The sequence below is a fragment of the Haliaeetus leucocephalus genome, unplaced genomic scaffold (assembly GCF_000737465.1).
Source record: "Haliaeetus leucocephalus isolate CR32 unplaced genomic scaffold, Haliaeetus_leucocephalus-4.0 Scaffold555, whole genome shotgun sequence".
In the NCBI taxonomy this organism is placed as follows: domain Eukaryota; kingdom Metazoa; phylum Chordata; class Aves; order Accipitriformes; family Accipitridae; genus Haliaeetus; species Haliaeetus leucocephalus.
Window position 1 is genome coordinate 3,220,350 of NW_010972991.1, and position 25,643 is coordinate 3,245,992.

General features: G+C 40.5%; 2 protein-coding genes across 2 annotated transcripts in view; one reads left to right on the forward strand and one right to left on the reverse strand.

The window, feature by feature from the left end:
• The window catches only part of TG (thyroglobulin), a 158,754-nt gene that overhangs the window by 38,177 nt on the left and 94,934 nt on the right, over nt 1-25,643 (reverse strand). The window lies entirely within an intron of this gene.
• On the forward strand, nt 1,991-24,570 carry SLA (Src-like-adaptor). The gene is made up of 8 exons (XM_010576904.1): nt 1,991-2,102; nt 7,283-7,376; nt 13,585-13,684; nt 17,055-17,141; nt 18,504-18,607; nt 19,831-19,962; nt 21,917-22,049; nt 23,018-24,570. The coding sequence occupies exons 2-8, from the start codon at nt 7,316-7,318 to the stop codon at nt 23,235-23,237; spliced, it is 837 nt and encodes a 278-aa protein (XP_010575206.1). The 5' UTR covers nt 1,991-2,102; nt 7,283-7,315; the 3' UTR covers nt 23,238-24,570.

Consider the following 25,643-nt stretch of genomic DNA (forward strand, 5'->3'; position numbering starts at 1 on the left):
TCCAGATAAAAATGGGGGAAAGGGGAGTCTCATCTCTCTGCTATCACAAATAACATTTTGAAGAAGAAAGATTTCTTTTTTACACGAGTCTCGGCAAATCCCTCTTTGCTGTAATCTGAGGCAGTCCTGCAAGTGCAACGCTCCTCTCTCAAGTGACTCACTGAGTGCCTGTGTCAGGTTAGTGACTTGAATAACAGGATATGAATACTTTTAAGATGACATATAAAGCCCCACTTAATATCAAAACTTTCTTCCATTTAGATATAAACATTACCTTATCAATTATTTAAAGCAAGTTATTAGCTGAATGCACTGAAAGGGTAAACTGGCTCTCATCATTGCACAAGAGTAAATAGCCACCAGAATGGAGAATTTTATTTACCTCCCTCCACTGTGAACTCTACAAGCACGGTACAAACTGTGGCTGAGATTTATTGTTTCCAGTGGAGCATGTTCTACCAAGCAAGTCCAACCTCTTCTTTAGTGTGACCAATCTTTCCTGATCAGTCTGAGGCCTGCCCCATTCGTAAGTGCAAATTAGGACGTAACCGTATTTTTCGTAAAGGCACAAAGACCATCAGAGGCAGCCTAAGGCAGATATTGGTGAGAAGGATCAGAAAAAGGCAGAGCTCTGCCCCTGCCTGTTCTTATGCATGGTGCCGACACCCCCCAACCCGTGATCTTTTAGTAATTCCAGAGATGTTGTACATCCATTTGGTGAATGCTGTTAAGGAACGTGCATGCCACATCCCTATGATTTGAAGAAAGTAATAAGGTCCTAAACAATCAAAATACAACTGGCGGGGATAATCATGGGGCATTATGGTAAAACGAACTCCCCAGAGCACTGGCTATAATGCTGTCACGGCTCTGTGTTGGAGACTGATTTGCTTATCAATCTCCCTAATGCTTTCCTGTCCCTTCAAAGTGAGGACTGCTCGCTCAGCCCATCAAAGAGAAAGGATATTCTCCTGAAATTACCATAGCTCCAAATTTTGGCACAGCTTTGGGAATTTGATCAGTGTCTCCTGGTTCCAATAACGCTTACACAACAGTTCCCACCCTCGCCAACTTTTAGTTTTTGTCATCAAACAGATTGGCATTACAATGAGCATCTACTCAGAGCTACTCTGGCATGAAGCAGAAACTCTGCTTTGGTTTCCTGGGTCTTCTGGTAGGGTTTTTTTTTTTTTTTTTTTTTTGCTTTTTTTTTTTTTTAATTTTAGTATACAAAATTAGGTATATGAGCCTTTCAGATCACATCTTGATTACAAAAGCAAAGGGCAAACCTCAATAAATCCATTTGACTTCTATATTCACATCTGCTGTACTATATTCCTGAGTCACTTCAGTCAGGTTATTTAACAGGCTAGTATCTTGGTTTTCCCATCTCAGACACCGAGATGAGAGAGGTCCTGAGGCTCCTGCTTCTGCACTTTGTACAACTGATGTGAAAATGTACTTCACAGACAGGCTTTCACTCCATATGTTTTCATTGCTAATACTGAGCTTCAATTACTTGCAGACAGAGGTATTTTGGGGTACAGAGTAAAGAATAAAGCAAATCTTGCATTCCCATTCAGGCTCAATAAGAGTGGAAAATGAAGTTTTGTGCCTCTTCCTGTCTGTCTGAAAAAACTAGCAAAACTACATAAAACAAAACAGTTGGGGACTGAACATTTCTGGGTAAATAAATTTGGAAGAAAAAAAAAAGAGAAAGAGAAACCCTTTTTGTGTACGTAACGTAAAACGAGTTATTTTGCTCATTTTTTATATCTGCTAAAACCAGCCCTGATGCAATATGTTGAAAACCTCCCTGTTTTTTTCAGCCCATAGATAAAAAGTGTCTTGAGTAGTGACTTGCAACAGGAACCTCATCTGTTGCAAACACTTTGAGCCTTCCTTATTTCTCAGAGAGGAAGTATGTGGCCTGTTTGGCAAATGCTGCTCTACATGACAGCGTGAACTTCACAACACACTCATTCGACCGGCTGCTCCTTGACTTGATCAGCTAAACCTTGCTGGCAGCATAAGCGCAGTATTATGACTACGGCTTTTTTGAGAAACACTGCAACCTGGAATATCATGCCTAGCATTTAAAGGTAATCATTGCTCTGATACATTTTAGATTATCTGCATACGGGACCAAACGTTTCAATTTTATTTATATAAACGGGAGTTCTATTTCATTAACAATGACAGTACTCAGACCATGGATTTCAAGTACCACCAAAGGTAGAAATAGAAAAGGCTGCCTTGATCCTTTGCATAAGGAATGGTACTAAAGATAGAAGGGACAAGGAGTATTTCTACTGAAAGCTCACAGTAAGATAAGTGCATAGGACCTTATGCTGAAGCAAACTGCATTTCGCTATAACCCAAAATACAAGCCCACAGATTAGTGGGCTTTTTATTCGACGTGTTAGAAGTTCACATAATGTGGTATTTCTGTGTTGTTTCATAGTTGCATGTTTCTGTGAATTACCTTGATTACAGCATTACATTGTTCTTTCTCAGTGCAAAGGTACAAGTGTCTCAAAGCTGAAAGGATGTTTATTTGGATTAATGACAAAGTAAGGGAAATTCACCAAAAAATATACAGCTGCTGAAATCTAAGCTGCTTTTTTTCCCACATGAAAAATAGCAGGATGCCTGTGCTTTCATTTTCAAGCTAAATGGGATCCAGACATTACCTGTGAACCTTATTGAGAATTAAATTCTGAGACCTTGGCTGTATAGGTGTGAATGTCAGGTAACAAAAATAAAATAAGGCATAGCATCTCAGGAATGATGAATGTCCTAATTTTACTAGTCTGCAGTATTCCTTGCAGAGGGGCTTTACTCAGGTGCTTATCTTGCCTTTTTATTTCTCTTACTACTTTAATTTCTTTATATTTACTAATTTTCAAACATTTTAAATATAACTTTGAAAAAGTTCTTACAAAGTGACAGAGGTTCCTATGCATCATGTTATTTAACTGCTCCAGAAGCGCATTTTCTCAGAGAACAGATTCTGCGAGAGGAAATTATTGCTACATGCGCTGCACACAGGAACGGAAGGCGTAAATTGTACCACAGGTTTTTGGGACCTACTATGTAGGTCAGTGAGATCCAAGTCTTGGCAGGTGAAGAGTTCGTTTCTGCTGAGAGCTCTGCCACTGATAAATAGGACACAAAGCAGGACTGGGGCTGTAGATGTTTCCTCACCGTCCTTTTGGCAGCAAAAATAAAGCATTAAAGATCACTAAATCCCACTAGTTGTGTGTTTGCAAACAGCTATGGCTGCAGAGACCGGCTTTCCTTAAACAGCACGTGCACAGGTGGAAAGGGGACAGAAGGAAGGACCAAAGCTTAGAAGACTGCAAATGTGATCTTAATGGTTAAAATCAAATTTCTGCACAAGCCCAAGGAGGTGGCCTGGGAGTGGGGAAAGCTGCAGGTAGAGTTTGGTTTGCAGCTCACCAGCACAGTGGTTTCTCCAAGCTGAATAGCAGCTGCACTCTTCCAACCCCAAAGGGGCTTTGGGTTGATAAGACAAAATGAGCTTAGAGTCTATTACCTCTCCTTAATTCTTCCCAAATCACCCTCAGTGAACAATTTTCTTTGGAACTGGCATAATTATCTGCTTCTGCGACAGAGGGATTCCACCTCTACTCGTATTCCAAGCTCTGTCACCAAGTTTAAGTGAGATGCAGTGCCTGGAGCAGATTCGCCATTTCAAAAGAATATCATCTCTAAAACTGTTATTGTTCCGCTATTGACTTAAATGATAAAAAATCGGCTCAGCCACAAGATGCTCTACAGTTTCCTGTAAGTCTATTTTTACGGAGTATCTCAAAATTTCAGAAAACCACCATGCAGTTTATCATACAGTGATACAATGGATTTGTATTGCACTGCCAATACTCGATGCGAGCACAAGCTACTTAGGCCATTAAGCTCTAGCATGCTCTGAAGCATCATGTGCACTCTTGTTTTAGAAATACCCAGATACCGATTCATACACTGTTACTCTAAAACCAGTGATACGCCATTGCCAGTGATGAAGTTGAAATAATCTTTTGCACCCCCCCTGCCCCATTTCAAACAAAACTTCCAGTGTCTTCCATTTCCATCCCGTTTTCAAATGTCTGAGAGTTGAGCCATACCTCAGGGCATTCACTCCACCATCTTTGACTGGACTATAGGCACCTTTACTCTGCCCAAACGTATAATGACAAGCGGCCTTAGTGGTAAAACCTAGTCTGATATCTGTCATTTTCCTTTTAATCACTCTGGATAAGTGATTGAACAGCAGCGGTCACAGCTTTCCATTTGCTTATTTTCATTGAACACTTCTGCCACGAGTCTAGAGAACAGCTTGAACTCTCAGTCCCTTTCAAGACTTTATGCTGTCACCAACGGTAATTAATGGCAGTAAAACAGCATGGAAAATATAATGAGAGACAGCAAACTGTCACGCCAGTGACATCAAAGTCCAAAACGTCATTGCTCTTCACTGTTACTGTAAATACTTAATAACATTTGTATTTTCCGTAAGTCAGATTCTTCCACATTTAAAGTAGCAGCACTGAGCTGCATGCTCTCTCCTGTTGACTTCAGAGGTCCTTTGAGAAGAACGATGATTAGTATGGCAGAAGTGAGCCAGGCCAGTTTGGGATGTGCTCTGCAAAAACACAAAGTAGGCACATGCCCATTGTCCGGTACTTAATCCATCTGGACTAGACAGCAAGTGCTTTAATTACAAACTACATATGAGCAAACCTTCAAACACACTTCAGGTATTTTTAAAGCAACGTTTAGAGTTTAGAGCCCTAAATACCATCTAGGAATATGAAGGCGTCTTGCTCAAATGTGCCATGCTTTTAGAAAGTTTGTAAGTGTGAGGTAAAGTTCTCAGAAGTCTTTCCATCACGTACAAATGTTACATATCACTTTCCAGAGTGACTCAGGCACACCTGAAAATTGTATCCCCTGTGTCTTAAGAGTAGGAAAAAAGCCCTTGAAAGCACTTTGTTACAAGTCTGCCAGTAGGATGACTTGCTCTCCTGGCCCTCAAATACCAACACCCAGAATAAAGGGGTATGTAGAGGTAGGACTCTATTATTTTTATTTTTCCATACTTTTGTGACACAAAATTCAAGTACTGTTATCATCTAAATAACAATTGCATGTGTTAAAGTTATAGATGGGCATAAGATATTTACGCTGCCATGCTTGGCACCTATCTGGAATTGCACAAAATTTTAGGTAACTGCAGCTTGCTTACTATACACTTAGCCAGATTTGAACTGCCCTTTTTAAGTACTGCAAAAATGCAGCTACTACAGCACAGAGCTCAGTGGAGGTAACCTGTACAGGTATTTATCTCAATTCTCTGGCTGATTTTTTCAGCCCTGTTGAGCTCTCTATTGCCATGCCCAGGAAATTTTGATGCCTAATTTGAAGATGAGCCAGGAACTTCTATAATAGCTGTAGCCAAAGTACTGGCTGCACTATTCCTATGAGCATACCTCTTATTCTTGATGGGATACAACTGAGAAAAATGTTGAAGAAATTAAAATTGGGTCTTGTGAAAAAATATTCATAGTTAGTTCAGGAAATTATAATCTTGCAAGTAGACAGTGCCTGCCAAAATGAATTCTGATTTCAGTTTTAGAAACTTAGATGCATTTAAATGGAGAATGATTTTGTGTTTTCTATGAAGAGAGACCCTTTTATTCAAACATGAATACCCAAATAGTTTATTTAAATTTAAAGCTGCTTTTTTATTCAGCTTCTAGACTTCTTACATCAGGCAATGAAACAGTTTCTTGTTCTTGCAAAAGCAGATTTCAGACACTTGTCAGAAAGACGCTGGCACAGCTGCATCCTACAGATGTGCCACAAGCTAGTTCCTGAGTGCAGACAGTGAAAGGGTAATGTGCCATTTGGCCCATGAAATAGAGACTTCTAGCAAAAAGCCTTTGGGAACAAGGACTAAGAAGCTTGAAATCAGATGAGGTAGAGTCAAACTGTGCATTACCATCTGTTTTAGCACTGATTTACTTGCATTTGATAAGAGACGAATTCTCTTTCTTTTGAACGGCATTTTATTCTATAGGGTGTCTTCCTGAACTCGCTGTATGACATCAAAATTTACGTTATTAAGCCATGCACTCAATTCTGCCGATCTTATTCCAAAAGACAATTAGTAATAAAGTCTCACTGATTCAGCAGTACCACTTCTCAAGTTAGACACCTCTCCAGCTAGAACTGTCGGGCTCTAGCCTGTTGTAAGTAAAGAGCAGCATACCAAAGGCAGTAATCATCTTTGAAATAATTAAGCTAGAAAAGACTGAAAGATGCAGAATACCTCCATTATGCTGCTAGAGCTCCTGTCATCATTTTCACAGGGCAACTGTCAGAAATATATTTTTTAAAAATAATTACCTATCAGCAAGTGGTGTTGAGTTATTTTGCTTTAATGTACAATTTCAAACATATCTAGCTTATTCTCCTCTGCCTTTGAAAATATACCCTAGCATGAGACACCTTCGACATCCAAAGGGTTTTTCTCTCTGTCCCCTGTCAGGTAGAATTAGGATGGGTGCAATAAAGCCATGAGAAGGAACTGTCCCCCTCACAATATTTATTTCCACAATTGTCTGATACCGTTTCCTGTACATCCACCAAGACTTTTTAAGACAAGTATCTGAAGAATTTGCACCACTGACTTTATGTAGGGGGAGTGTTTTGAGATCAAACATTTTGAGGCAAGGTGTTACTTAAGTAAAAAAAGAAAGAGGAAAAACAACATTGCCTACATTCGCTGAGGGCACAACTGCATCAGAAAAAAACTACACCGAACAACGTTCTTGGAGTCCAGCAATAAAGCGACATAACATACACACAGCGCTGAAAACCAGACACATCAATCTAATTAATTTCTTTGTAGCTTCAGAACTCCAAATGCTGAAAAGAACATTTTGTATATGAAATGACTGTACGGGCATGGCTTTGCTGTAACTTCCTATTGTGCTGAGGTTCTGGTAATGGAAACTTTTACTACATTGCGTTCTTCTGAGCAACTTCCCTAGCTGTGGTTTTCTGCTATTCCCCTGATAAAAGCACCAAGTGGTGAGAGTTTAGCAAGTATGTAAAACTCTCACATGAATTTGACACAAGAGTTCTCAAAAGCAAAACTGTATAAAACTGGAGACACCCAAACTAGGTCATTTCTCATCTGTTGGCACAGCAGGTGTTATTCTGATGTTTAATTTCAACGTCTCCTTTGATTTAGTTCTGAAGAGCTTTGACGGAATTAGAGAGCGCAATGGGAAATACTGTAAAAACGCCGAGAGCCTCCGAAGAAACAAATGTGCCAAGCCAAACGGGTAAGCACTCGTTTAATATCTTTCAAGAGAAAAAGATGCTCTGAATATATGGTACATTCATCCATGTGTCTTCCTGTAAAAGCAGGCAAGTGCGTGACTGCTGTGGGAGAAGGAGGGCATCCTCTAGACAGTGCTTATTTTTAGGTACGTTCTAGCTCATTTTCCAAGAAGTACGTTAATTAAAAAGCCCAAATGTTAAAACCATTATTTGCTGGTGCTCCTTGAAAGATGTTCCTTCCAATACAAAAAGCACTGAAGCACTATTTCAGAAACCAGAAATACTGTATTGTTTTGATGTATTAGCATGTGATATTATATAAAAATTTGTTCTTGAAACTTGGGGTTGCTTCATTTAAGGTTAAAAACCTTTATAATGCTATGCTTGCACTGAACCTGAAGTCCACTGTTAGGCAGTCACATTAAAAGTAGCACATAGACAACGTGTCACCAGGTTTATCAGTAAAGGTTATACAGAAATACACATTTCACAGGCCAAACTGCCAAAGGGGGATCTAACGTATCTGCCCTATGCATCCACACGTGAAAAAATCAGGTTGCAAAGTCCCCCCCCATAGGCTGGCAAGGGTCATGCATCTGAGGGGAAAAGCAAGAGGGATTCAGTGACCTGCTACTCCCAAACTGCAAGTAGGTGGAGAGTTACTACAGCCTCAGCTCTCATGCTGCAATACAAGAGACAGCTGGTAGAAGAGCTGCAATAAATCACTCCCCATAGGTGAGGAAGAGAAAACAGTTTTGGTTTTTCTTTTTGCGCTTTAGTTTTGTTTGTTTGTTGTTTTTGTAAGGGGGAAAGCCTTAATCAAAATTTTGGGGTTCTCCATGAAAGATGGTCCGCTTGGGCTGCTCATTATTATAAGGATAGGGAATCCGCCTGGTTTCATTAGTGCTGGAAGGAAACCCAGCCCTGGTTTCAGCATGGCCAAGAACTGATACGGGCAGCTGTGTAGCCGTAGGTCCTAATAAAGCAGAGACCAAATACTGTTAATGGCTACTCAGAGGCCCATAACATGAACTGACAATTTCTTTTTTTTTTACAAAGAAGAATACTTTATGTTGATATTCCCACCAACTGCTGTCATGAATACCATAACCATCAAAACAGAGACACGCGTGCACTCAGAGCAGGACCTTGCTGATGAGTAAGGGAGTGAGGGGTCGCTGCCATGGCTGTGACCAGGTTTGTATTGCTCCTGCACATGATAAAGTCAGGATTTATCAGGGCTAAAGCCAAGTGCATCCCTTCAAGTGATGTAAATAGAACGTACCCCTACAAGATAACTCAGCAAACTTCGATAGCACAGCAATTGCAAGGGGAAATTACCCATTTAGGAATTCAGGGCTCGATCTACTTGCACTCTCCTACATGTCTAGCACATCTAGAAAGGTGCTTCGTCAGATCCTGCCTGACCTGCTGCTGCCACCTGGGGAGGGAACAAGTCTCCCATAGCTGCAGTGGCATCTGCCAAGGCCGCAGGGATGTCTCAGACACTCACACAGCTGAAATTGCACCAGATACCTATGTCTAAGCACCCAAAGGCGGCTTTTTGGCCACAAAAATGGTCAGAGGGATGGAACACCTCTCCTATGAGGACAAGCTTCAGAGAGTTGGGGTTGCTCAGGCTGGGGAAGAGAAGGCTCCAGGGAGGCCTTATTGCAGCCTTTCAGTACTTAAAGGGGGCTTAAAGAAAGATGGGGACAGACTTTTTAGTAGGGCCTGCTGCGATAGGACAAGGGGCAACGGTTTTAAACTAAAAGAGGGTAGATTCAGACTAGATATAAGGAAAAATTTTTTTCAGTGAGGGCAGTGAAACACTGGAGCAGGTTGCCCAGAGAGGTGGTAGATGCCCCATCCCTGGAAATGTTCAAGGTCAGGTTGGACGGGGCTCTGAGCAACCTGATCTAGTTGAAGATGTCCCTGCTCATTGCAGGGGGCTTGGACTAGATGAATTTTAAAGGTCCCTTACAACCCAAGTTATCCTGATTTAACAGCTTGCATAGCTCTTTGGATCTAACTCTTAGTCTGGATCGGACCAGCATGTTTCATAATGGCTTAGATGTTGCTAATTAAAGTTGGGAATACGGACATCAGTACTGTCATCCAAATCCAATGAAAACAGACTTTTGAAAAGGAACTTGGTACTAAAAGCATATATTGGGGTTAATACAGTGAGTTTGCATCTATTTTTCTTCCTGAGCAGATCAAAATCCAAATGACATCACCAAACACAGAAGATTTCCCTGAGGCCAGGAACAGCCACCTTTGATTTAAGTGAGGTGGAGGATCCAATCTACAGACTTAGAACAGTCCAAACAGTTATTAGGAAAAGCAGGTTTTACACGGGCTCATTCAGTGAGACCGAATAAAATGAAGGACTGAAACAAAAGTGAAAAGAAGGGAAAGAATATCCAACACGAAGTGGGAAGGAAACAGATAAGTGGAGTCTGCAGATTCGATCTGCAGCGTGAATGTGTTCATCAGAGCCCTATAAGCCCCTCATGCTGCCTCAGAGCTGCACTGAAAGCAAAACCTTCTGCTTTCCTCACCTCCAGTGCTTCAGTCTTGGTCCTAGGAAAGGGAACAGTGCATAAGCTGCATCTTCCAAGGAGACATTTGGACTCCAAATATGACTGCACTCCATCTGAAAGCCCACAGTATGGGCATCCCTGGTATAACCTAGGTACTGATAACAGAGTAGCTACAGCAGCAAGGGATCGTCAGGGTTTGTGAGCCCACCCCTTCCTCTTTCCTCCTTTGTGACCCTGAATCGAGGGTTAATCCTTACTGAGCTGCACCTGCATAACTCTCAGTTCCCAAGCTGGCTGGTTTAGATCTAATTTGGGTATGTCAGTGTGACTCTGCAGCCACACCTTACGGCTGCTGTACAGACAGCCTCCCAGACACACACGAGTGCCCTCCTTTACCCTCTCTGGTACACGCCGTGCCATAAAACATATTCTTTCTGCTGGACAGTAAAGCTGGGATGATGCAGGGAGCTGAGCTCTCAGCAGCTCTTTCCCACTCCAGACGTGGAGCACACCGGTGCACAGCACAGCGTTTTTCGAGGGTGATGAGCTGGATCTGGATGCCTTGCCTATGCTCTCCTTTCTTTCTTAATAGTGCTTCGTAGTCCATTCACAATGAATAATTTGAAGCATGCAATATTCAGTCTCACACTTTGCAAGATATCCAGGGATGCAGACATCTAAAACTAGCATGTATTTCATATTCATTTTCTACTCCCAAAAAACCCCCACCAGAATTAACACCTGATTCAGTGGAAATGACTGTGCTTCGATCTTTCCACTCTTAACTTTTGAGTTGTTCCATTTCAGATGTAACCTACACTCGCACTGCGGAGGAGAGGTTGTGTTAGAAAAACTCAGGCAGATCTTTTTTCTTTACAACTTAAAAGTGTGGGGAGCTCAGCAGATCAAATCTATTAGATCACCGTGAAATTTAGGTGTGGAGAAACAGTGTCATTTGTTTAGTCCCTGTTTCGAGGCTTTTGTGTTTGAAAGAAGCTAGTATGGGTTCTGTAAAATGTTGTAGAGTGCAGTGGAGTACTTCACATGACCAAAAAACCCAATGAGGTTTGATTTAAATACCAATTAAAATGAGGTCTTTTTTGTGGAGTAGGAGAGTCGAAAGTTTTTGAGTAGTACAAAACCCCTTTACTTTCACTCTAATATCAGTACATGTAGTTTAAGAGGTAACGTTTGCATGGATGTGGCAGTGAACACTATGATTAATTCCTTCCTTTTCAGAACTACAAATTAACATGCAAAATTGAAACAAAAACGAATATAAAGATGAAAGTGTAAGCAAAGTAACACAGGTCTTGCTAGAGTAAACTCATGTACCCTGCCATGCATAACAAAATGCAAACCACCAGTACGCAAGGAAGGACAGCAGAAAAGCACTTGTTTTCCACCCTTTCAGTATGGAAACAAAACATTTATAAATAAACAGCATAAGTTTAAAAAAAAAAAAACATTGCTAAAGGCATTGTCATTAAGCTAAAAAAGTGACATTCCATGTAGAACTGCTGTCTAACAATCTGCAATGAGAAATTAGGTGACGGCATTTTATCCTCATTCTGCAGTTCTTACAATGTACCTTCTGGCATATATTTCTTGTAGTCCTGGTTAAAGATTTTGCTTTGTTGAAAAAGACTCAGCACCGATACTTAGGTCTTGTTAGCCTCAGGTACTAAGCAGTTTCATAGACAGAGAAGCCATCTCTTAATTTTTAGTGCAGAACAGAGAAGCAATCAAAAGCATGCTCAGCACAGAATTTCTTCAGTATAGTTGAACTAATTGTATAATAAGTTACAGTAGACTAATCACAGTGGCTGGCTGATAAATATGAAGGTACTGGACTAGTCCTGTTTAATTCAGTGACACTAATCAACTAAGAAAACCATGGCAATACTAATACTAAACACAATGTCCAACTAATCAATGCCTGTTCCAGACTCCACATCTATGCATCCATAAGGATGCTCACTAATTGTATTATGGGGCTACTTGAATGGGCAAAGGCTAGCAAGACTAAAAATGCTTACAGTCAGTTTGAATATTAAGGTAAAACGACCCACTACTTTGCATAACACAAGTCCCTATAAGATAACAACAAACAGATACTCAAAATGAACTGAGAAAACACTGCTTTTTATTTCCTTTAAACCACAGATGTGGAATATTTTCCTCAATACTTATATTCTTATTATCACTGCTGTAAGGATAACAAGTGTAAAATCTCTCCTCTCGAAAACATTTATTTTCTGCAGGCTTGCATGTTTCCTTCAGCCTTTCACTGTTACCACTGTGAGTTATTTGTAAGGCCCTGGGACACAGATGCTGAAAACACAGTCAGTCTCAGCATTCATTCAGGATGCTGTTTCTAGGTTTCCCTAAAAAAAAAAAAAAATCTTCCTTAAAGACAAATTGATGAGGAATCTATATTAAACAAGAAAATCTAACAAGATACAGAAGTGTGTCTATCTCTCTGGGTAATTTCTTTCGCTCCCCCCCAAACTCATTCCCATTTTTGCACATGTTGAGATGCACAGAGTAGGCAAGTGTGGAGATCAAACCACCTCTGCTAACATACTGCTAGATGGTATTACTAAGGAACGGAGTGCTGATCCTGCTGGAGGCAGAGGGAAAGCTTTGTCTCCCCGTGTGCCGGTGGAGAGGGAAGGGACCCACTTCCAGGAGAAACGCAGGCACTGTATCTCACAATCCCTCTTGCCAGGACTTCTGTCAAAGAGCTCAAAACACCCAGCATGACACATTTCTGAATCTCCCACCCGTCAGCATTTGTGGGGCACCACGGATTCCTGCTGGATGAGGAGCTCTTGCACGTTTGATAGTCCCAGTCTTGTGCAAAATGCCTCCTCCATCCTTCAGAAACCCAGGAGACTCAGCACGTGTCCTACACAGTGCTGCAAGGCCCAGAGTCGTCTCAGCTGATGTAAAAGGTCTTCTTATCTCCTTACTGACCTCGCTTCTGGAAATTGCAGCTGTACAATGATTTAATTGTAAACACCCATGTTGCCTCTGTTCTTTAATTGAAGATAAGGGCATCGTGTGCGACCTCTAGTGCAGTTTCCACACAAGGGGGGAGAACAAAGTGCTCTGGCTGTTCATCAAGCTGATTTTAAAAAGTGATGGGAAATGGGCAGTAATGGCCAAACTCTCATTGCCCTTGATCTAAACTAATTTCATACCTTTGGAAAGTATCAGTGGTGTTAAATGATGGAACAATTCGACATGCATCTTCCTTTCCCTAAATGTAATGCATTAGCTTGGCTCAAAATTGTAGCTGGAGGCATTTAGAGACAGTGTCATTAATCAAACGGCGTTACTTCCTAATACTGTAAATACTTACTAATTTTGCTAGTTTCAAACTGAGTATGTCCTTTAAATATGGTAATTACTAGAAAAAGTGGTCTAAATTTAGTTGCTTACAATTAACCAATTGACTTTTTTAATTTCTAATATCTTCACATTCTTCTTATAAAGTTATAGGCTCATCTTTAGCTCTTTATGTTTACCAAGCGACATTTCAGTGAGATTTTTTTTCCCATTTGACCTACTATGTAATTTGTGACATATAATGAGAAATCCATTTCTGCTTCAGAACTCTATCTTGTTGTTGAGTGACATTTTCTTTCTTCTTTAACAGGTCAGGAGAGTGATTTCCTTGCTGTCCTCTATGACTATCCTTCAGCAGACATAAGCCAACCTATATTTCACGTAGGGGAAAAACTACGTGTGCTATCAGAGTAAGTTGATTCATTTTTTTTAAATTAGGTTTTGTTAAAATTGATGCAAAGCTCTGTTTTATGCATCCAGCCCAAACTGGATGTAGTTCGGCAAAATGAACTGAGTTTAGAATTTGCAAGGAATTTGCTTAGCCATGGTGTAAATTTCCCTATAGTTTAAGGATTTGGGATTTCAGATTGTTCTTTGATCCCTGTATTCCTCTGACATGGTTTCTGAAGCTGGATTCAAACTCTATTCTAAAGTAGGACTCAACCCAGAATTCTGCTTTGAAAAATTCTTCTGAGAAAGTGTCCCCCCCATGTTAGTGGAAAACAGAGTAAGAGCAAAAATAGTTTGCATCACATAGAAAAGGAAAATTATTCTGAATTTCTGTATGCCAGGTGTGTCTCTCATTTTCTTTCTCACCCTCTTTATCTAACAACTCCTTGACAATCAGGTCTTAGAATTTTACCCTAGATTTAAGGTAACACTAACAAAAATTAAAAAAAAACCCACACTTTTTTTTTTCCTTAAGTTTTTAAATTGATTTTGCATTTTCTTAGTGGCGAAAAAAAAGTCAAAGATTTCCTAGTCAGTTCCACTCAAAGATGTATGAGCCCCAGAAGGAAGCAGGCTTAAGAGCACTAGTTCTGACTGTCTTAAAGCATAGTGCAAATATTGCCACACACAAGAGTGAGCACACTTCTTGAAAAATGGAAGCTAGAAGCCCTGAAATTCTTTTATACACAGCTTGTATTGGCTCACAGTGACCTCCTAGAAGTTACTTAGCCCCACAGCCACTGTGCTTAAACTTGCACTGCTTAAACAGAAATGAAAGATTTCATTTTTGCAGCTGGTGGAGCAGATGGATTCAAGGGGAGACCAGGCACATTCAGAGAAGAGAAATTCCCTGAGGATTTCTAAATTCATTAAAAAAAATTCTCTACCTGAAGAAGTCAGAGCGTCATATAGTTGGAGGACAGAAGTACTCAAGAGATGTATCACAGACAGCTGATGAATTACCGGACTTTTCTGCAGGCCACCATGACCTACAATGGCCTTTGTCAGCAACAACATACGGGGCTATGCGGAATTTTGGTCTGACCCAGAATGGCTGCAGTTATGTTCTGCTGACAAAGTGCTTTCCCTGCCTCCCTGAACCTAGAGGTCACAAGGCTCAGGCAATACCACTAGAAGAATTTTCTGCTGATGGAGAGCTTCCCCAAACCAGGGAAATTCTTCTCTGGTAACTTCTAGCTGTTTAAACCTTTCTGCAGTTTGTGTAACACACACGACATGGTACAACCATTGCTTTAGCTTGGAAATTCCAGCTTAAAGCCTCACTCCCAGCTTCCAACACCTACGAGCCCTCACGACACCGCATAACTACATATGCCTGTATCAATGGGAATTATAAGTGTGGTGTATCGTATGCATGTATGTGCTGCATAGTATGATCTACTGGACAAACAACTTCTAAAAGAACTAGGCTTCTGTAGCAGCAGTATTTATCACGTTTGTCTGTTGTGCAGTGATCAAGAGCTTCTCCTAATAGTAAATAAGAGTCCAAGCAAGCCTTGATAGGAACTTTCCTCCTCCTCTTTTGAATCAGCTTGTTCACAGAAGACAAGACACTCCAATGCTCTATGCAAGGCACAGCGTCCTAATGACGGACCTGTTCTTCCCTACTGGGGTACGTGCTGATGTTCATAGGAACCGTTTGCCTGCAGATTATTCTTGCCGCACATAAGCTGTAGGTATAAACTTTTTCTCAAGTCATTCAAAGCAGCAAAATGCAGTGGAAGAGAAGAGTAGCACGGCAGGCACGACCAGAGCACAAGTGATGAGGAGTCACCACGGAGAAGCCAGCACGAGTGGGCAGCATGTACCGCTATAATATCGGCGGCTTTTCAGCCTTCTACCAAAGTTATTATGGGTAGAGGCAATCAGCCCCACCAATTCTGCCAGGAACATGATATATGGAACCCCCATAGAAAATATAACTCTTCACAGATGTTTGTGACTGCTCTGGGTTGGCAGGATAAGTACCACTGGCACAGTTTCTCACTCTCCACACTTGTCAGGCACCTTTCATTACCAGATGAACAACTGAATTTAGCTGGCAGCAGTCAAAGCAGATGTCCTCCAATGATCCCCCCAGTCTACCTAATTTTTGTGGCTCCTGCCCAAGGAGAGATGTGCTGCTTTGGGACTTTTAATCATCACAGAGATTTTTCAGGGTTAGTAATATTACATTTGGGAGAGAGGGAGATGCTGAATCTCTCAGGGGTTTTTTTGTTATTGCAATTTTTGGTTCTATCTGGGAGAGTTGCAGGGAAAAAAAAACCAAAATAACCTAACCTTCTTATAGATAATTTCATGTCATCTGGAAAACCACAAACAAAACTTGAGGGGCCCTGAAATTTCCAGCTCTGAGCAGTAGACACTTCCCTTTTTCCCTCAGCATATACATTCTGGACCATGGTCCCAGTGGTTATAACTCAGGAGGTTTAACCTAAGTGTTTTCAACTTAGCTCATTTGACATACATTGAGACTCTGGTCTGCAGTCCAGGCATTATTTGGGAGCATTTATATGAACATCCACAAAACCAGCATTCAAATACAAGACACAGTATTATTTAGATCCAAACTGTGAAAGGAAAAGGTGGAGAGAACCCATCAATCATCAGCATCCTTACAGTAATCACTAAAGCTCCACAGCATCCTGGTGAAAATTCTTGTTACCCTGCCCTTCCTAAGGGATTCAAAAGCCAAAGCCAGCATTCAGCATCACAGCAAGAACCTAGGATATATCTGTGAAAAAATATACATCTAGTCACCTAGTTTCAGCTATGAGGTCTTTTTTATTTGAGTCTGGTCAGCAACTCATTGAAGAAAAGGAGAAGAGCAAACCATGAACCAGGTTCTGTTAGACTGAAAACCTGTTCCCAGGCAGGCAGGGTCCATTTGCTGAGTGTCTCTACCCTGATGTTACAGGAGTAACTACAGGGCTGTCCAGACACAGCATACTCAGCCATTAAGCTGAATATCTTGGATACCAGTACAAGTCTAGCTGTGGGAAGGCAGAGCACAGCATGGTTTAACCACTGAGTATTTACCCTTCTTCTTTTAACTACAGAAAAATATTTTATTACTTACGTAATTTAAATGGAACAAATGTAGCTTATTTCTGTGTCCAAATTTAACCCTGATGTAGGTTTAGAAATGGAACTACTCTAAATGAAACAAACTTGGGGCCCTTTCTGAATACGTAGATTCAGGAACACAGACAGAAGGTTACAGGCTACTCTGTATGTCTCAACTCGCTTCTAAAATGAGGACAAGCTCTGAAAGTATATCTGAAAATATCCCTTCTCTTGCTTTCACAGTGAAGGAGGGTGGTGGAGAGTCCATTCCCTTACAACAGGTCGAGAAAACTATATTCCAGGAAAATATGTAGCAAAGGTTTACCACGGGTAAGTAAATGCATTTCCTATAGCCTTTCACCACTACATTTCTACATATACTGCCCTGATTACTTACTCAGGGTCATAATCAAAACAATGCCAACAGTGACTAGGAGAGACAGAAATTTTATTTATTGACAGTCTAAAATAGGTCCTTTGAAATCTGAGAATATCAAATCCACATCTAAGTTTAGTTTATATGAAAAGGAAAATCCTAGTTTTAAATGTTGCAAAGGGTCAAAAACCCCTCAAATGTCATATAAGATATTTAAAATACTTCTGTTGCATGGACTGATCTCTAATTTTAAGACATTGATAAAGAGACCCTATTTAGCAAGATTTTTTAATATTTACAGAGACTAAATGTTAAGCTAGAGTTGCTCATGAAAAACAGACCATAAAGAACAAATAGAAAGACTAGTAAGTCTTACAAGAATATAAACTCTCACACTGGAAGAGCTAAGGAAGGTTCAGAGGTTTCTTGTTGCCCTAGACACCAGTCAGGAAAAAAAAAAACATTAAAGCACACACTTAAAACTTTTCTGGCAAACATTTTAACACCTGTTTAATTTTAAGCATATGAACTGTGAACTTCACTGAGACTTATGCAAGTGCCTAAATTTTAATATGCTTTTACATCCTCCTGAAACAGAGATGCTTTCCCAAAGACAGGGCACAGATATGGTAATGGAAGCTACTGTCTGAAGCTTCCCCAAGACCATTTTTCTGATAGCAGACTGGATCAAACACACGAGAACAACTTTAAAATGAAATGCCAGTAACTCCTACACCAGCCGAGCAAGCTCAGTTACGTAGGTAGACACTAGCTTTGGCAAAATACAGCAGCGCACCAAGCTATGGTGAAAATCAGTAGGACTAATTCCACTTTCCCTTATCCACAAAGCCAGTTGACTGAAATGGCTGGACTGTTCCCTAGCATAAGCAGAATAATTGTATTTTATTTTGCATTTGTTTATGATACAATAAAATACAATTTAGGGTTTACAAAAGTGGTTTAAATGAAAAAGAGGAATTTAAATAATGCCACAGATATGCCATCAATATACCACATGGATATGTCCCCAACAATTCCAATCGAGGCCACTCGAAAGGTTTTGTTTTCCCTAATAAGTCCAAACTTTATTCACTCTTCTCTTAGTCTCACAAAAGTTAATGGAACTCAAAGAGAGCGAGTTTTTCTCCATAAACTGGGGAAATATGCCTGGACATAGTTGAGAGAATAAATACAGAAAGCCACAGTGTTATTTTTGCAGTCACTTTTCCTGGCTAATGCTGCGCTTTCACGGCCACATGCTGATCTCTGTTTCACTGGTGTCCAAATTTCAGAATTTGTTTTTTCCTGCTTCACAGCTGGTTATTTGAAGGGCTGGGAAGAGAAAAAGCAGAGGAACTTCTACAGCTACCCAACACCAAGGTCGGCTCCTTCATGATCAGAGAGAGTGAAACTAGGAAAGGTGAGAAAATATGATTTTTTCCCCCCTTGATCTCAGGCATTAACAGTTTTACGGGTCTTTAATTCACTCCCTGTCCTGCTTCATATGGATCAGTCTGAAACCAGAAAATTTATGTAATGGGAAGGCAAAGGCACCCAGTGCAGCATGCCAGTCTTCACCAGTCACCTACGTTATGAGCGGTGCTGGAAACAGGGTTAGCGATGGGCATGGAAAGTTCCACAGGCATCAGCACAAACAAGACACAGTTGTTTAAACACTATTATTTACTTTGGTCGCATGCAAAGCTTATTAGGCAGTGGGACTTTTCAAATGGAGGAAAAGTCACAGCTTTGCCGCGGTCCACAAAAGATTGCCCGAAGAAGCTATAAAATGCACACCAAGCAGCGGGGGTGGCTGATAAGGGCATTTCCCATATAAACAGGTTGTTCTTTTATTTACTTTTTAAAAATGAGGTGCCTTCAATTTTATTTTCTTTCATAGCAATTCTTTTGCTACATGGGAATTGTACTATACACACTTTATACTTTTATTCTCTTCAGTGGGAACTCATCTCCCAGTGTGCAACGTGTTATCTTCCCTTTTTCTGAAGCACCAGGACACATCCTAGTATCATGATGCTACAGTTCGAAAGGAATAATAAATCACCTACTCTGACTTCTTGCATACCACAGGCTAATTAGTTTCATAATACCTATATTAAATTCAAAGAAATTTAGGATCAACATTGGGTCCTTACCAACTAAACGCTGCACAATAATTTTAAACAAAGAAACAGGAAAATCTAAGTTGTCATCTCCTGCCAGGACTGCATTATCAGGTATCAGCTACTACATTATTGGGAACTGACTAAATCAGCATACCAGCACATAAGTCTGGTCCCCCTCTTCAGAGGAAGGCAAACAACTTCTGTAAAGGCCTATTTCCTTTACACCATTTAAAAAAATCCCATACCAGCAAAAATAAAGGAAAAACACACCAGAAATCTAAATTCAATCAAAATCTCAGGCCCTGAAGTTGGGCCCTTTATTCCCTTTGTTATACTTAAGTATATATGAAGTATACTATGTAAGTAGAAATTAGGATGGCCACTCAGTTTTTTTCAGATCTTCCTGGGACCTTTTGGATCATGGCACCACATTTTACAGATACTCTGGTTGCAGTCACTGCTATCCACCCAGAATTAGGGCCCTACTTTGGTGTAATTAGTTCTCCTCTTTCTCCAGGGTTATATTCCTTGTCGGTGCGGCACAGGCAAGTGAAACATTACAGGATTTTCCGCCTTCCAAATAACTGGTATTACATCTCTCCACGGCAAACCTTTCAGTGCCTTGAAGACCTTGTGAATCACTACTCAGGTAAAAAGAACCGCAGAATAAACATATTTTCCACTGGCAACTCTAAAACTATCTGTCAAAGGTCCAGACAAGAAGCTTTGCCTATATCCGAGACTTCTAACTACTGCCACAGAACAAATAATGGAAAAACTTTTGGTTTATATCTTGTACTTTATTTTTGATCCTAAATATAAATACGCTACCCTTAACAGTACAACTGAAAGCAACCCAAGAACTCAGCTAAATAAAGACAGATAGGCTCTGCCCGTACTGGTATATGATATTGTATGGCCATATCAATAATACTTTTTGGTCCAAACACTAGTGTCTAGCACTTCCTAGTCAACTTTCAAATACAGTTTGGAGGTTAGCACAGGCCAGCGATGGCCAGCTCCTCCCAGAGCACAGCTAAACTCAAAGTTTGGGTGTACAAAAATGTTAAGCTGTATAGATGCAAGTCATGGTTCTGGGTCCCAAGGCCAGAGTTCAACTCCTGGCTCACTTTGTTTACCAGCATGGACACGTCTGCCATTTATTTATTTACCGTAGAGACAGAGAGCATCAGGACATGCAAGACCAGGTTCTGCAACCACGTTTCTGTTAGGAACTACTACACTACACAACCTTATCTGCAGCAGAAAATTCTCAGAAATGTTGATAGTTTCTTCCCTATTGCTTTAGAAGAGTATGGCTGGATTTTATCAGCAGAAGTTATCTCAAGGGGCTCAAGCTGTTAGCTCAAATCTAGATTCAGCTGTCATTTTGACTAGTATCAGTCCAGCGGATGACACCTGTTGCAGTGATAGTTTTCCACATTTATGGCAATTTAACCTGTGTCAGAGAGAGAACTTGACAAATGACACAATTAAGTGGCTGCAGTTACCATGCACTAAAATGAGAACATTATAAAATGAGGAAGGAAGATTGCAATAAGTTAATTGCATAAAAGTTACAAGAGAACAATAGGTTCTGTGCTTTAATTAGTAATGGGTACTCTGTAATTTCAAAAGTGTAAAGCTACCATATCTGCATTTCTCATAGGTAAATGAAAAAGCGTGTTGGCCAAAGAGTACTCTGATAAACTGGGGAGAAAAGCCATATTCACATTCAAAACATGCAAAAGAAACTTTCAAGTCCAATGATATAAACAGAGGAGTGAGAATTTGGAGAGGATTTTTTTTTTTTAACATTTCAGTTAGCTGACGCCTTTCTCCATTTAGAAAGAAGCAAGCAATCAAAGCCTAAAATTCAAGGGCGGTGTGGGGGGGGGGAACCTAAAACTTGTAACAATTAACTTTTTTACTTGAGTTATAGATGTAAGAGGAGACATAGTGAGATTTAGCTTTCCTCCTTCCCCCACCATGAGAAGATACAGAATCTCACCCTGAAATAAGGTTCAGAGCGGTAAAACACTGGCATTCAGCCACAATGTTCTCTACTTGGGTGGAAGAACATATGCTATGTTCCTAGTGGAACAAAGAGAAGAGGATAGAGAGAAAGAACATAGATGAAAGTAACATGTGAACCTTGATTCATTCCATAGCCATGTTCCACAGCAGAATAGGTGCAGTACAACCCAATCTGAGTGGTTGCATCTTGCATCTATTTTACACTCTGTTTGCATGGCTGAGATGATGGGAGGCAAAAGCAGAACTCACTAAGGACTCAGACAACTTAGTTTTAAGTCCCTGCTCTGTCACAAACTTCCTTCTAGACTTTGGACAAGTCACTTCATCTTTCTGTGTCTCATTTCCTTACTTGTACTGTGGGAATTATACCCCATGGTAAATAAAAGGCAAAGGTATGAGGAAAGGAAAAAGTTAAGCCTGTGGTAGTGTCCTTGCTGAGAATGCACAATTTATTGACTACTGCTACTACTGTGTCCAAAACTGTTTATTTGAGCATGCATCAGAGAAGGAAAACAGTGAAGAAAACAGTGAGCAAAGATTAACTGTGTCTTCATTTCCCTGTTCAGAAGTTGCTGATGGTCTCTGCTGTGTCCTCACAACACCTTGTCTTACCCAGTGCACTAACAACAACAGCGTAATGAATCAAGTTCCTCCTGTGGTGATGCGGAATAAAAACTTCAGCTGGAGAAATATTCACAGGTACCACATAGAACACAGGCTGCCAAAACCAACAAGGGTTTTTTCCAGCCTCGTATGTACTTGTATCTACAACACAGAAGAAAAAGCCATTTCCTTCTCTTGAGACCAGTTTTAGAGACTAGACAATCTTCAAAGCTGCTGACAGCAGGTTAACCCATGAAAACTGGATGTCCAGCTCTCTAACTGATCATCTTGGTCTAACTTTGAAAGAAAGTATAGTTAACACTCAACCATTTCTCCTATCCAGCTAAGAGTGTGGCCACATATGCGGTCCCTTTGGGCCCCATGAGTCCCTTCCATCAAGGGAACAGGAGTAAGAGCCAGGCCATAAAGCCTAGTCAGGTCCACCATCAATGGCACACTAATGTGCGATGGCTTACAGGTGAGCCCTGAGAGTCAGAAACAGCTCCCCCTTGTTCACATGGTGGCCATCCAAGAAGCAGCACAAGTGCAATGAACACATTATCCCAGAATAAATCGTTCCTGCTGTGTGTGTCTCAATACACAGCCCAGCTCGAGGTTCATGAGATTTCTAATATCATGACTGCGGGCTAGAGAAAGTAGGTCAGGTTTCAGAAGCTGGTGAAACAACCACCTTCAGAAACAAAAGCACGTCTTACTTTTGAAGTGTAAATTTCCCTCCACTACCCTTCCTTCACAAAGCATATTCATTTGCTTACAAATGCAAGAAAATTTTGTGCAGTATCAAGGCCGTTTTTCATACAGATTAAGAAGAGAGAAAGTATACAGATGTTATTTCCTTTCCAGATGCCGAAAAATATTTAGATACTACTGTTGTAGTGATTATTTCAGAAAATCGCTAAGAGACAGAAATGTTTCGTGATGTATGAGCTAGGCAATTTTTTATACAACAAAATTAACATCATTTGGTTTAACAACTGTTAATATTATATTAATAGGCTCAGTTCAAGTAGCTGAAACAGTAACAAAATTTTGTTCTTTTGAAGGTTGGAGGTCACTGAAGATACTGAAAGCACCCTGGCAGCAATGGATGATTCTTGTCTCAGCTATGGCCTGAGGGAAAGTATCGCTTCCTACCTCTCCTTAACAGGGGATGACAATGCTTCTTTTGCAAGTACCAGAAAGAAGAAAGCCCAATCTCTTATATACACAGGGAGCAAGCGTAAGAGCACCCTTCACTTGCCACCGACATACTATGAAGACTAAATGTAAGACAACCAGGGGAAAAAAAAAAAAAAGCCTGAGGGGTTAGAAGGGAAACCCAGAGCATTCTGTGGTCCTGCAGTCCTTCGACAGCTGAGACACACAAGCACACCAGCTGATGATCAAATCAGCTTCTGCATTTCCTCTTCTGAATGTTAACTAGAGACCTTCTTAAGGGTGCTATCTCAGCCATGGCATATGCTGAGAACGTCCCCAGTGCACCTGATATTAGAACCTGCTCACAAGCAGGATAAACTGAGAGAGACTCTAAGTCAAGAGCCAAGTGAGGCAGATGACTCTTCAGCAAGGTTGATGCCCACCATTGTACAAAGGTGACTGCATAGGCAAGGACTAACTACAGCTCAAGAACTTAAATTAAGTCTTACTTTGGTATTCTCCACAAGGCTGAAAACCATCTTTACAGAACTTACCTACGTTGAGAAAAGGAGCCTTTGTCTTGTCCATACAGCATAATTCATTGTCATTGACAATGGATCAGAAAGGCGTCAATAACCCCAAGAAAGTATCTAACATCTGGCATCCAAGAAACACCTGATTATAGTGACTCCATACTTCTGTCATTTTTGTCTTTTAGGGGAAAAAACTAAAATCATTGACTTCCCAAGTGGCATTTCCTTCAACTACTGGTAATGGCCTGTGATGTCACAAAGTGGTCACAAAGTTAAGAACAGGCTTAACTCACTGAGAAAAGCAGTTCCTGCTTAGCCCTGAGCTGGGAGTACAGACATATCTAAAAGCATAACTCAGCTGCTCACAGTCTAGCAGATATGCAACAGAGAACAAAGGGGTTTTTAAGTGAAAAGTAAAATGTGGTAATATCATGCCTAACTGCAAAGGTAGGTAGGCTTGCAAAGTTGTGACCTTTTATGTGTAGAGGACCACATTTTAACCTCATCTCCTGAAGACACCCCCATATTTATGTATAATATTTATATTAAGAGCAGCTTTTTAAAATAAATAAACTAAAAGAGCACATCAGCAACAGTGGATGTTAACGAGTTTTCTGAATTTTTTGTCTGAAGACAGTTATGTCAAATAGTAATGATGCATTTCATCGAACTGCTTCAAGATTTATAACTGGGTTATCTGAAATGTCACAAATTAGGGATTTTTTCCATATGTATGTACCCTTTGCTATGTGACAAAGAGCAGTTAGCGTGGTCCTTTGAACCTGACGTGATTGCTTTCTAAATCAAATAGTCACTCACATCTGGGTGTGTAAAATACTGCAATCTATGTTCTCGAGCCAAGATCTTTTCAACCTAATATTCTGTCATACCTTTTTGCACAGATTTGCGTAATGAAGGTTTGGAGACATAGGGAATTGGAATTTTATATATACTTATATATCTCCTCTCTGTAAATACCTCTTAGCACAAATCTGCGTGCTTTTTAGATCTTGTAACAGATCATTTGCACTAGCAAGAGAGATTCAGAGATCAAAGTAGTTCACAGCATATTTAAACATATTTCAGAACTTAAAGGATGAATGTAATTTGACTGGTAAACATTGAACACCACAAAGCAAAATGAACTCAGGAACTCTAGGTGTTTGTATAATCTCATTACTGTTACTGATCATTAATATGTTATCGTGACTGCATTTTATCCAGTGAAATGTATATGGGGAGCATTACAGATTTCTAAGTCATGACTTGTATTTATTCATTAAAATAACATCCAGTAGTTACTTTGTATTGCTTCTAGAAAATGGTAAACCTAGCGTGCAACTAGCACAAACACCCAGTCTTGCAATGGCACTGCAGAAGGTATCTTTGGCAGAACACAACTAAAGAATCCAAGAGCCCGTGTAACTGGGCAGCACTTGGAACATGCTCTGTGGGAAGGGGTAAGACATGTTCTGACGCTGACAGGTTCGCACAATCACAGACTGGTTTAGGAAGGGACCTCAGGAGGTTACCTGGTGCAACCCGCTTGCTCAAGCAGGGCCACCTAGAGCTGGTTGCCCAGGACCATGTCCAGATGGCTTTGGAATATCTCCAAGGATGGAGACTCCACAACCTCCCTGGGCAACCTGTGTCAGCACTCTGTCACCCTCACAGTAACAACATCAGAAGGTGACAAAAACTTAGGAATTGTGCCGTAAGGGATAGCTGGATTTCACAGACGTTTATGGGAAAATTCTGTGAGGTCTGGCCATTTCTCACAAATAACTCAAAGACTATATTGGGGACCTTTTGGGAAGCACGATCTTGCAAGGGCTAACAGCACTGAGGTGAGTCTATACAAATCTGAGATTACCTAAGAAACAATATCAGAAATACCAAATTTGGATAAGGATGTAGCAAAAACTGTGACCAATGGAAAAAAGTGATCAGAGGTGGCTGGTTTGTTTGAGAGGGAATGAGGCTGGTAAAAGGGAAAGAG

What these genes read in the sequence shown, in the direction of transcription:
- SLA (XM_010576904.1), top strand. Translation starts at nt 7,316, where the DNA reads ATGGGAAATACTGTAAAAACGCCGAGAGCCTCCGAAGAAACAAATGTG. An exon ending in AAATGTGCCAAGCCAAACGG is followed by an intron (nt 7,377 to 13,584) that starts GTAAGCACTCGT and finishes CTTCTTTAACAG; the next exon opens with GTCAGGAGAGTGATTTCCTT. An exon ending in CCTTGTGAATCACTACTCAG is followed by an intron (nt 19,963 to 21,916) that starts GTAAAAAGAACC and finishes TTCCCTGTTCAG; the next exon opens with AAGTTGCTGATGGTCTCTGC.